At 55.2% G+C, this 12,779-nt stretch overlaps 1 protein-coding gene across 1 annotated transcript; it reads right to left on the bottom strand.

Moving 5' to 3' along the window:
- Positions 1 to 458: 458 nt before the first annotated feature.
- Positions 459 to 11,407, bottom strand: LOC126653145 (histone-lysine N-methyltransferase 2B-like; the record flags this gene model as incomplete). Its single annotated transcript, XM_050340671.1, has 8 exons — positions 11,232 to 11,407; positions 11,016 to 11,135; positions 9,983 to 10,445; positions 9,043 to 9,339; positions 6,906 to 6,916; positions 6,466 to 6,500; positions 5,036 to 5,110; positions 459 to 634 (listed from the first exon to the last, which is right to left on the bottom strand). Coding segments are annotated over exons 1-8 (1,353 nt in total), but the record flags the coding sequence as incomplete, so codon positions are not given.
- Between the last annotated feature and the right edge of the window lie 1,372 nt (positions 11,408 to 12,779).

Here is a 12,779-nt window from a genome sequence, read left to right as displayed (position 1 = left end):
GTCCCTCCCAGTCCCTCCCAGTGCTCCCCAGTCCCCTCCCAGTGCCTCCAATGCCCTCCCAGTCCCTCCCAGTGCCCCCACCATCAGTCCTCCCAGTCCCTCCCAGTGCCCCCAATCCTCCCAGTGCCCCCCAATCCCCTCCCAGTCTCTCCCAGTACCTCCCAGTCCCTCCCAGTCCCCCAATGCCCTCCCAGTCCCTCCCAGTGCTCCCAATCCCTCCCAGTTTGTCCCAGTGCCCCCAATCCCCTCCCAGTTTGTCCCAGTGCCCCCAATCCCCTCCCAGTCCCCCCAGTCCCCTCCCAGTGTCCCCAATCCCTCCCAGTTTGTCACAGTGTCCCCACTCCTCCCAGTCCCTCCCAGTGCCCCCAGTGCTCCCAGTTGCCTCCCAGTGCCCCCAGTGCTCCCCAGTGCCTCCCAGTGCTCCCAGTGCTCCCAGTGCCCCCCAGTGCTCCCAGTACCTGGCGTAGAGCTCTGGCCCTGGCGCAGCCCGAGGGGTTCCTGGGGGGGGTCCCAGGGAGTCCTCTGGGGTGGTACCGGAACCGGTACCGGGAGCACGACCCGGCCCCGGGGAGCTGCTCCAGCAGGAACACCAGGGCGTCGTGGTGCATCCCCAGGAGTCTCAGACCACTCATTCCTGGGGAAAAAACGGGGAAAAATGGGGTTAAAAATGGGAAAAAAATGGTTAAAATTGGGAAAAATAGGGAAAAAACGGGGAAAAAATGGCATTAAATTGGGATAAAATAGGTTAAAATGGGGGGAAATGGGGTCTGGGGGGCTGTCGTGGTGCATCCCCAGGAGTCTGAGACCGCTCATTCCTGGGGAAAATGGGGGAAAATTGGTTAAAATTGGGGAAAAAATGGGAAAAAATGGCATTAAATTGGGTTATAATGGGTTATAGTGGGGTATAATGGGGTATAATGGGGTATAATGGGGTCTGGGGGGGTTGGGAGGGGCGTCGTGGTGCATCCCCAGGAGCCTCAGACCGCTCATTCCTGGGGAAAAAATGGGGTTAAAAATGGTAAAATTGGGAAAAAATGGGTTATAATGGGTTATAATGGGTTATAATGGGAGAAAATGGGGGAAAAGTGGACTAAAATGGGGAAGAACTGGTATTAATTTGGGAAAAAATGGATTAAAATGGGGAAAAAAGAAGTTATAATGGGGAAAAAATGGGGGGAAAATGGGTTAAAATGGAGCAAAATTGGTTAAAATGAGGTTAAATTGGGTTATAATGGGTTATAGTGGGGTATAATGGGGTATAATGGGTTAGGTTATAGTGGGGTCTGGGGGCTGTCGTGGTGCATCCCCAGGAGTCTGAGACCACTCATTCCTGCCCAAAAATGGGGGAAAAAATTGGGTTATAATGGGGAAAAAATGGGGGAAAAATGGGGAAAAAAATTGGGTTATAATTGGGAAAAATAGGGAAAAAAATGGGGAAAAAAAGGAGAAATAAATTGGGTTATAATTGGGAAAAAATGGGGGAAAAAATGGGGAAAATATTGGAAAAAAATGGGGGAAAAAATGGGGTTAAAATTGGGAAAAAATGGGGGAAAAATGGGGAAAAAAATTGGGTTATAATTGGGAAAAAATGGCGTTAAAATGGGGAAAAAAAATGGGTTATAATTGGGAAAAAATGGGAGAAAAATGGGGAAAATATTGGGTTATAATTGGGAAATATAGGAAAAAAAATTGGGAAAAAAATTGAGTTATAATTGGGAAAAAATGGGGAAAAAAATGGGTTATAATTGGGAAAAAATGGCGTTAAAATGGGGAAAAAATTGAATAAAATGGGGAAAAAATGGCATTAAATTGGGAAAAAATGGGTTAAAATGGGGAAAAAATGGGGGAAAAATGGGTTAAAATGGAGAAAAATTGGTTAAAATTGGGAAAAAATGGGATATAATGGGGTGTAATGGGTTATAGTGGGGATATAATGGGTTATAGTGGGGTCTGGGGGGGGTTGGGAGGGGCGTCGTGGTGCATCCCCAGCAGTCTGAGACCACTCATTCCTGCCAAAAATGGGGGAAAAAACAAGGAAATTGGTTAAAATTTGGGAGAAAATGGGGTTAAAATGGCATTAAATTGGAAAAAAATGGCATTAAATTGGGATAAAATGGGTTATAATGGGAGAAAACGGGGTCTGGGGGCTGTCGTGGTGCATCCCCAGCAGCCTCAGACCACTCATTCCTACCCAAAAATGGGGGAAATAACCAGGAAATTGGTTAAAATTTGTGAGAAAATGTGAAAAAATGTGAAAAAATGGCATTAAATTGGGAAAAAATGGGTTAAAATGGGGAAAAAATGGGTTATAATGGGTTATAATGGGGGAAAAGTGGAGTAAAATGGGGAAGAAACGGCATTAATTTGGGAAAAAATGGGTTATAATGGGGAAAAAATGGATTAAAATGGGGAAAAAATGGGTTACAATGGGGAAAAAATGGGGGAAAAAAATGGGTTAAAATGAGGTTAAATTTGATATAATGGGGTATAATGGGTTATAATGGGTTATAGTGGGGTCTGGGGGCTGTCGTGGTGCATCCCCAGCAGTCTGAGACCGCTCATTCCTGCCCAAAAATGGAAAAAAAATGGGGAAATTGGTTATAATTGGGAAAAAATGGGGAAAAAATTGGGTTATAATGGGGAAAAAATGGGGGAAAAAATGGGGAAAATATTGGAAAAAAATGGGGAAAAAAATGGGTTAAAATAGGGAAAAAATGGGGGAAAAAATGGGATATAATTGGGAAAAAATGGGAGAAAAATGGGGGAAAAAATTGGGTTATAATTGGGAAAAAATGGCGTTAAAATGGGGTTAAATTTGTTATAATGGGGTTAAATTGGGTTATAATGGGGTATAATGGGTTATAATGGGGGGAAATGGGGTCTGGGGGGGGGTTGGGAGGGGCATCGTGGTGCATCCCCAGCAGCCTCAGACCACTCATTCCTGGGGAAAAAATGGGGGAAAAATGGGGTTAAATTTGGGGAAATTGGGAAAAAATGGGTTATAATGGGGTATAATGGGGAAAAAATGGGTTATAATGGGGTATAATGGGGAAAAAATGGGTTAAAATGGGGGAAAAGTGGAGTAAAATGGGGAAAAAATGGCATTAAATTGGGAAAAAATTGAATAAAATGGGGAAAAAAGAGGTTATAATGGAGAAAAAATGGGTGAAAATGAAGAAAAATGGGTTAAAATGAGGTTAAATTGGTTATAATGGGTTATAATGGGGTATAATGGGTTATAATGGGGTTATAGTGGGAAAAAATGGAGTAAAATGGGGGAAAAGTGGAGTAAAATGGGGAAAAAATGGGTTATAATGGGGAAAAAATGGGTTAAAATGGGGAAAAAATGGGAAAAAAGGGAAAAAATGGGTTATAATGGGGGAAAATGGGGAAAAATTGAGGTAAATTGGGTTAAAATGGGGTTAACTGGGTTAAAATGGGGTTAAACTGGGTTAAAATGGGTCTGGGGGAAAGGGGGGCTGTGGGGCTGCATCCCCAGGAATCTCAGCCCACTCATACCTGGGGGAAATGGGGGGAAAAAGGGGAAAAAATGGTTAAATTTGGGAAAAAATGGGTTATAATGGGGTAAAATGAGGAAAAAAATGGGTTTAATTGCATTATAATGGGAAAAAATGGGTTAAAATGGGGAAAAACCAAGGGAAAAGGGGGTAAAGTGGGGAAAAATTGAATAAAATGGGGAAAAAATGGGTTATAATAGGGGGAAAAATTGAGGTAAATTGGGTTAAAATGGGGTTAACTGGGTTAAACTGGGTTAAAATGGGGTTAAACTGGTTTAAAATGGGTCTGGGGGGGGCCCGTGGTGCTGCATCCCCAGGAATCTCAGACCGTTCATACCTGGGGGAAAATTGGGGAAAAAATGGTTAAATTGGGGAAAAAATGGGTTATAATGGGGTAAAATGGGGAAAAAAATGGGTTTAATTGCATTATAATGGGAAAAAAAGGGTTAAACTGGGGAAAAAACCAGGAAAAAGGGGGTTCCAGGTGGGTCTTGGGTGATCCCAGATGGATTTTGGGGGTCCCAGGTGAGGTTTTTGGGGTTCCTGGGTGGGTTTTGGGGGTTCCAGGTGAGTTTTTGGGGGTTCCAGATGAGTCTTGGGTGATCCCAGATGGATTTTGGGGGTCCCAGGTGAGGTTTTTGGGGTTCCTGGGTGGGTTTGGGGGTCCCAGGTGAATTTTTGGGGGTCCCAGAGGAGTTTTTGGGGTTCCCAGGTGGGTTTGGGGGTCCCAGATAAATTCTGGGGGTCCCAGAGGTTTTTGGGGTTCCTGGGTGAGTTTTGGGGGTCCCAGGTGAGGTTTTTGGGGTCCCAGATGGATTTTGGGGTTCCCAGGTGGGTTTTGGGGGTCCCAGATGGATTTTGGGGGTCCCAGGTGAGGTTTTCGGGGTTCCTGGGTGGGTTTTGGGGGTGCCCAGGGAGTTTTTGGGGGTCCCAGGTGAGGTTTTTGGGGTTCCCAGGTGGGTTTGGGGGTCCCAGATCCCAGGTGAATTCTAGGGGTCCCAGAGGAGTTTTTGGGGTTCCTGGGTGAGTTTTTGGGGGTCCCAGGTGAGGTTTTTGGGGTTTCAGGTGGGTCTTGAGTGATCCCAGATGGATTTTGGGGGTCCCAGGGGGTGTTTTTGGGGTTCCCAGGTGGGTTTTGGGGGGTCCCAGGAGGTGTTTTTGGGGTTTCAGGTGGGTCTTGGGTGATCCCAGATGGATTTTGGGGGTCCCAGGTGAGGTTTTTGGGGTCCCAGATGGATTTTGGGGTTCCCAGGTGGGTTTTGGGGGTCCCAGATGGATTTTGGGGGTCCCAGGTGAGGTTTTCGGGGTTCCTGGGTGGGTTTTGGGTGATCCCAGGGGGTGTTTTTTGGGGTTCCAGGATGATTTTGGGGGTCTCAGGTGGATTTTGGGGGTCCCAGGTGGATTTTGGGGTGTCCCAGATGGATTTTGGGGGTCCCAGAGGAGTTTTTGGGGTTCCTGGGTGAGTTTTTGGGGGTTCCCAAGCGGGGTTGTTTTGGTTTTTTTTGGGGGGGTCTCACCTGCGAAGTTGAGGTGTCTGAGGTGGGCGCTGGCCCTCGCCTCCTGTACCCGCTCCAGGACCGCCCTCCAGGCCCCTGGGGGGGTCCCCAAAATTTTAGAGACCCCCCCCAAATCCATCTGACCCCCTAAAATACCCCTAGACCCCCAAAATCCCAACTAGGACCCCCAAAGTCCCCCAAAATCCCCCCCTCCTGCCCCCACTCCAGGACGGACTCTCCAGGCCCCTGGGGGTCCCCAAAATTTTGAAGACCCCCAAAATTTTAGGAGACCCCCAAAATTTAGAGACCCCAAAATCACATGACCCCCAGAGCCCCAAAATCCCCCAAATCCCCCAAATCCCCCTCCTGCCCCTGCTCCAGGATGGCTCTCCAGGCTCCTGGGTCCCCAAATTTTAGAGACCCCCAAATTTTAGAGACCCCCTAAAATTCTAGAGACCCCCAAAATTTAGAGCCCCCAAACCCAACTGACCCCCAGACCCCAAAATCCCCCAGAGACCCCAAATCCCCCAAATCCCCCCTCCTGCCCCACTCCAGGACGGCTCTCCAGGCTCCTGGGGGTCCCCAAAATTCAGAGACCCCCAAATTTTAGAGACCCCCAAATCCATCTGATCCCCCAGATCCACAGGGCCCCTAAAATACCCCCAGACCCCAAAATCCCCCAGAGCCCCAAATCCCCCAAATCCCCCTCCTGCCCCCGCTCCAGGACGGCTCTCCAGGCCCCTGGGGTCCCCAAATATCAGAGACCCCCAAATTTTAGAGACCCCCAAATAAATCCCCAGTTCACCAAGATCCTCCCCAGTACCCCAAAATTTGCCAGATCCCAGTGTCCCCAATCCCCTCCCAGTTTCCTTCCAGATATATCCCCAGTCCCTTTCCAATCCTTCCCAGTTCACCCCAAGTAGCCCCCAATGCCCTCCCAGTGCCTCCCAGTCCCCTCCCAGTGCCTCCCAGTGCCATCCCAGTGCCTCCCAATTCATCCCAGTGTCCCCAATCCCCTCCCAGTTTTCTTCCAGTATATCCCAGTCCCTTTCCATCCTTCCCAGTTCAGCCCCAGTGCTCCCAATGCCTCTCCCAGTCCTCCCAGTTTGTCCCAGTCCCTCCCAGTGCCCCCAGTCCTCCCAGTCCCTCCCAGTGCCTCCCAATCCCCTCCCAGTCCCTCCCAGTGCCCCCAATCCCTCCCAGTCCCTCCCAGTGCCCCCAATTCCCTCCCAGTCCCTCCCAGTGCCCCCAGTCCCTCCCAGTTTGTCCCAGTGCTCCCAGTACCCTCCAGACTGGGGGCCGTGACCCTCAGCCCTCCCAGTCCTCCCAGTGCCCCAATCCTCCCAGTCCCTCCCAGTGCTCCCAGTACCCTCCAGACTGGGGGCCGTGACCCTCAGCCCATCCCAGTTCCCCTCCCAGTTTGTCCCAGTTCATCCCAGTGCTCCCAGTACCCTCCAGACTGGGGGCCGTGACCCTCAGCCCGTCCCAGTTCCCCTCTCAGTCCCTCCCAGTTTGTCCCAGTGCCCCCAGTACCCTCCAGACTGGGGCCGTGACCTCAGCCTGTCCCAGTTCCCTCCCAGTCCCTCCCAATCCCTCCCAGTCCCTCCCAGTGTCCCCCAATCCCCTCCCAGTGCCCCCAATCCCCTCCCAGTCCCTCCCAGTGCCCCCAGTCCCTCCAGACTGCCCCCAATCCCCTCCCAGTCCATCCCAGTGTCCCCCAATCCCTCCCCAGTTTGTCCCAGTGCCCCCAGTACCCTCCAGACTGGGGGCCGTGACCCTCAGCCCATCCCAGTCCCTCCAGTGCCCCCAATCCCCTCCCAGTCCCCCAATCCTCCCAGTCCTCAGTGCTCCCAGTACCCTCCAGACTGGGGCCGTGACTCTCAGCCCGTCCTCGCTGCTGATCTCGAGCGCAGGTGGGGAGGGGCGGGAGGGTCCCCAGGGGGTGGGGGAGGGCAGAGGGGAGGGAGGCTCGTCCTCATCCTCCGAGCTGGCACCTGGGGGAGAGAGGGACAGGTGAGACCCCCAAAATGACCCCTCCCCACCCCAAAATGACCCCTCCCCACCCCAAAAATGACCCCTCCCACCCCAAAATGACCCCTCCCCCACCCCAAAATGTCCCAAAATGACCCCTCCCCACCCCAAAAATGACCCCTCCCCACCCAAAAGTGAGACCCCCCACCCCAAAATTGAGACCCCAAAAATGACCCCTCCCCACCCCCAAAATGACCCCTCCCCACCCCAAAATGACCCCTCCCCACCCCAAAAATGACCCCTCCCCACCCCAAAATGACCCCTCCCCACCCCAAAAATGACCCCTCCCCACCCCAAAATTGGGACCCCCACCCCAAAATGACCCCTCCCCACCCCCAAAATGACCCTCCCCACCCCCAAAATGACCCCTCCCCACCCCAAAGTGAGACCCCCACCCCAAAAATGACCCTCCCCACCCCAAAAATGACCCCTCCCCACCCCAAAAATGACCCCTCCCCACCCCAAAAATGACCCTCCCACCCCCAAAATGACCCTCCCCACCCAAAAATGACCCCTCCCCCACCTCCAAAAATGACCCCTCCCCACCCCCAAAATTGAGACCTCCCCACCCCAAAATGACCCCTCCCCACCCCCAAAATGACCCCTCCCCACCCCAAAAATGACCCATCCCCACCCCAAAATGACCCCCCACCCCAAAAATGACCCCAAAACTGCCCCCCCACCCCAAAAATGACCCCTCCCCACCCCAAAATGACCCCTCCCCACCCCAAAATGACCCCTCCCCCACCCAAAATGAACCCCCACCCCAAAGTGACACCCCAAAATGACCCCTCCCCACCCCAAAATGACCCCCCACCCCAAAAATGACCCTCCCCACCCCAAAATGACCCCCCCACCCCAAAAATGACCCCTCCCCACCCCAAAATGACCCCTCCCCACCCCAAAATGACCCTCCCCACCCCAAAAATGACCCCTACCCCCACCCCAAAATGACCCCCCCACCCCAAAATGACCCCCCCACCCCAAAATTGATCCCTCCCCACACCCCAAAATTGAGACCCCCAACCCCAAATGAGACCCCTGCCCCACCCAAAATGAGACCCCAACCCAAAATGAGACCCCCCACCCCAAATAGACCCCCACCCCAAAATTGAGACCCCCACCCCAAAATTGAGGCCCCCACCCCAAAACTGACCCCCAAAAGTGCTCCTGGCCCCCCCCATCCCCAATGACCCCCACCCCAAAATGAGACCCCACCCCAAAATGACCCCAAAATGAACCCCCACCCAAAATTGAGACCCCCACCCCAAAAAATGACCCCCCACCCCAAAAATGCCCCCAGGTGAGACCCCCCAAAGCTGCCCCTCCCCCTCACCTGCTCGGGTGGCCCAGGGGAGGTCGGAGCGCACGTCGCTGGGGGGGACCTGCAGAGGAGGGGATGGGAGGGGTCCCAGGTGAGTTTTGGGGGGATTTTTGGGGATTTTGAGGAGTGATTTGGGGGTGATTTTGAGGATTTGGGCATTTGGGGAGATTTTGGGGTATTTTAGAGTGATTTTGGGGATTTTGGAGCATTTTGGGGGTGATTTTGGGAGTATTTTGGGGTATTTTGGGAGTATTTGGGTTGATTTTGGGGTGGTTTAAGGATTTTGGGGTATTTGGTGTGTGTTGGGGATGATTTGAGAGTGGTTTGAGAGTATTTTGGGGTTCCCAAGGTGATTTTGGGGTATTTTGGGGTGATTTGGGGTTCCCAGATGTGTTTTTGGGTTATTTTGGGGTGTTTTGGAAGTGATTTTGGGGGGATTTTGGGGGATTTTGGGAGTGATTTTGGGGTATTTTGGGGGTTATTTTGGGGTTCCCAGAGTTGATTTGGGGGTATTTTGGGGTTCCCAGATGTGATTTTGGGGTATTTGGGGGTGTTTTTGGGGTATTTTGGGGTTCCCAGGGTTGATTTTGGGGTATTTTGGGATATTTGGGGGTGATTTGGGGGTATTTTGGGATATTTGGGGTGATTTTGGGAGTGTTTTGAGAGTATTTTGGGGTCCCCAGGGTTGATTTTGGGGTCCCCAGGATTGATTTTGGGGTGTTTTTGGGGTATTCTGGGGTGATTTTTGGGTATTTTTGGGTCCCCAGGGTTGATTTTGGGGTATTTGGGGGTGTTTTTGGGGTATTTTTGGGTCCCCAGGGTTGATTTTGGGGTATTTGGGGGTGTTTTTGGGGTATTTTGGGGTCCCCAAGGTTGATTTTGGGGTATTTTGGGGTGTTTTTGGGGGTCTCACCCGCAGCTGTCGCTGAGCTCCTCCGGCTCCTCCTTCACCTCCCGGGGGGGCTCCGACCTTGGGGGGGGAGGGGACGTCACGGGGGAGGGGACACCACTGGGACCCTCCCAGTATGGGGGCACCCAAACTGGGACAGTCCCAGTATGGGGGGACACAAATTGGGACCCTCCCAGTATGGGGGGACACAAACTGGGACAGTCCCAGTATGGGGGAGGGGACACCATGGGGGGGGAGGGGACACCACGGGGACCCTCCCAGTAAGGGGAGACACAAACTGGGACCCTCCCAGTATGGGGGGACCCTCCAGTATGGGGGGAGAGAAACTGGGACAGTCCCAGTATGGGGGGCCACAAACTGGGACAATCCCAGTAAGGGGGGGACCCAAACTGGGACAGGAGGACCCCAAACTGGGACAGGAGGACCCCAAACTGGGACAGGGTGACCCCAAACTGGGACAGGGACCCCAAACTGGGACAGGGGGACCCCAACTGGGACAGGGGACCCAAACTGGGACAGGGGACACCAAACTGGGACAGGGGACCCAAACTGGGACAGGGGGACCCAAACTGGGACAGGGGGACCCCAACTGGGACAGGGGACACTGAACTGGGACAGGGGGACCCCAAACTGGGACAGGGGGACCCCAAACTGGGACAGGGGGACCCCAACCCGTGCCCTCCACCCCCCTTTTTGTCCTCACCTGGCTCTGTCCCCTCCTCCGTCCTCGAGGCGCGGCCGCTTCGCCCCCCCCGGCCCCTCCCCCGGCCCCTCCCCTCCCCACGCCGCTTGGGGGCGTGGCCGTGGGGGGGGGACACGCCCGGAGGGGGGGCGTGGCCCTGGGTGACATCATTGGTGACCCCGAGGTGGTGGCTCTGGGTGACATCGAGGTGGTGGCTCTGGGTGACGTCATTGGTGACACTGAGCTGGTGGCTGGAGGTGACATCGAGGTGGTGGCCTTGGGTGACGTCGTTGGTGACACCGGGGTGGTGGCCCTGGGTGACACCCAGGTGGTGGCCTTGGATGACGTCATTGGTGACCCCAAGGTGGTGGCTGGAGGTGACCCCAAGCTGGTGGCCTTGGATGACATCACTGGTGACCCTGACGTGGTGGCTCTGGGTGGTATCGAGGGGGTGGCCTTGGGTGACGTCATTGGTGACCCCGAGGTGGTGGCTCTGGGTGACACCGAGCTGGTGGCCTTGGGTGACGTCATTGGTGACCCCGAGGTGGTGGCTCTGGGTGACATCACTGATGACATCGAGCTGGTGGCCCTGGGTGACACCGAGGTGGTGGCTGGAGGTGACATCGAGGTGGTGGCCCTGGGTGACGTCATTGGTGACCCCGAGCTGGTGGCTGGAGGTGACCCCGAGCTGGTGGCCTTGGGTAATGTTCCCGTGGGTGACATCGAGGTGGTGGCCTTGGATGATGTCATGGGTGACCCCAAGGTGGTGGCCCTGGGTGACCCTCAAGTGGTGGCCCTGGGTGATGTCATTGGTGACACCGAGCTGGTGGTCCTGGGTGATGTCATTGGTGACCCCCAGGTGGTGGCCTTGGGTGACATCGTTGGTGACACTGAGCTGGTGGCTCTGCCTGACACTGAGGTGGTGGCCAGAGGTGACATCAAACTGGTGGCCCTGGGTGACATCACTGATGACACTGAGTTGGTGGCCTTGGCTGATGTTCCCATGGGTGACACTGAGGTGGTGGCTCTGGGTGACATCATTGGTGACCCCGAGGTGGTGGCTGGAGGTGACACTGAGTTGGTGGCCCTGGGTGACACCGAGCTGGTGGCCTTGGATGATGTCATTGATGACATTGAGCTGGTGGCCCTGGGTGATGTCACTGGTGACCCCGAGGTGGTGGCCCTGGGTGACACTGAGCTGGTGGCTCTGGGTGACGTCATTGGTGACATTGAGCTGGTGGCCCTGGGTGACGTCATTGGTGACCCCGAGGTGGTGCCCCTGGGTGACACCAGGGTGGTGGCCTTGGTTGATGTTCCCATGGGTGACCCCGGGCTGGTGGCTCTGGGTGACACCACCGGTAACCCCCAGGCGGTGTCTCTGGGTGACCCCGACCCGGCGTCCCCACCGGGCGTCCCCTCCGTGCCGGGGGTGTCCCCAGACCCCATTTTTGACGTCCCCCTCCTCAATGTCCCCCCCCTTGGTGTCCCCCTCCTCAATGTCCCCATTTTTGATGTCCCCCTCGATGTCCCCATCCTCAATGTCCCCCTCCTCAATGTCCCCCTCTTTGATGTCCCCCTCCTCAATGTCCCCATCCTTGATGTCCCCATCCTGGGTGTCCCCCCCCTGGGTGTCCCCTCGCAGCACGAACTCCACGAGGTCCGGGGGGAGCCCCTCGGTGCCGCTGCCACCCCCGGGGGGGGTTTTGGGTGTCCCCTCCGTGGGGGGAGGGGGAGGGAGGAGGGCGTCCCCTCGGTGCGGTGCCACCCCCGGGGTTTGGGTGTCCCCTCCATGGGGGGAGGGGAGAGCGTCCCCTCGGTGCCGGTGCCACCCCGGGGTTTTGGGTGTCCCCTCCGTGGGGAGGAGGGCGAGGGGGAGGGGCGTCCTCGGTGCCCCCCTCCCCCCTGACGTCATCGACCCCCCGTCCAGCTGCCGGATGGGGGCGGGGCCGAGGGCGTGGCCAGGGCCGCGTCACCACCCGCCGGGCGTAGCCGGAGTAGAGGCCACGCCCCCTCGCTGGCCCCGCCCCTTCTTGGTGATGTCATCGTTGTCGTCGTCGTCGTCATCGTCGGTGTCCCCATGGGTGGGGGAGGGCGGTGGGGGAGGGGTGACCTGGAGTGGGGGGGGACAGTGAGGTCAGAGGTCATGGTAGCCTTGGGGGTGACATCGACCCGGGGGGTGACAATGAATGGCCTTGGGGGTGACATCGACCCATGGGGTGACAATGAATGACCTTGGGGGTGACATCGACCCATGGGGTGACATCAACATGGCCTTGGGGTGACATCGACCATGGGGTGACAATGAATGGCCTTGGGGGTGACATCGACCCATAGGGTGACATCGACCCATGGGGTGACATCGACCATTGGGTGACAATGAATGGCCTTGGGGGTGACATCGACACAGGGGGTGACAATGAATGGCCTTGGGGGTGACAATGAATGGCCTTGGGGGTGACATCGACCCATGGGGTGACACCAACAATGGCCTTGGGGGTGACATCGACCCATGGGGTGACATCAACAATGGCCTTGGGGGTGACATCGACCCATGGGGTGACATCAACCCATGGGGTGACAATGAATGGCCTTGGGGGTGACATTGACCCATGGGGTGACATCAACCCATGGGGTGACAATGAATGGCCTTGGGGGTGACATCGACACATGGGGTGACAATGAATGGCCTTGGGGGTGACAATGAATGGCCTTGGGGGTGACATCGACCCATGGGGTGACAATGAATGGCCCTGGGGTGACATCGACCCATGGGGTGACAATGAATGGCCTTAGGGGTGACATCAACACATGGGGTGAC

This window comes from Myiozetetes cayanensis, unplaced genomic scaffold (genome assembly GCF_022539395.1).
Source record: "Myiozetetes cayanensis isolate MyiCay16 unplaced genomic scaffold, myiCay2020 scf919, whole genome shotgun sequence".
In the NCBI taxonomy this organism is placed as follows: domain Eukaryota; kingdom Metazoa; phylum Chordata; class Aves; order Passeriformes; family Tyrannidae; genus Myiozetetes; species Myiozetetes cayanensis.
Note: the sequence above shows the minus strand (reverse complement) of the source record. Positions and strands in the feature narration are given on the sequence as shown.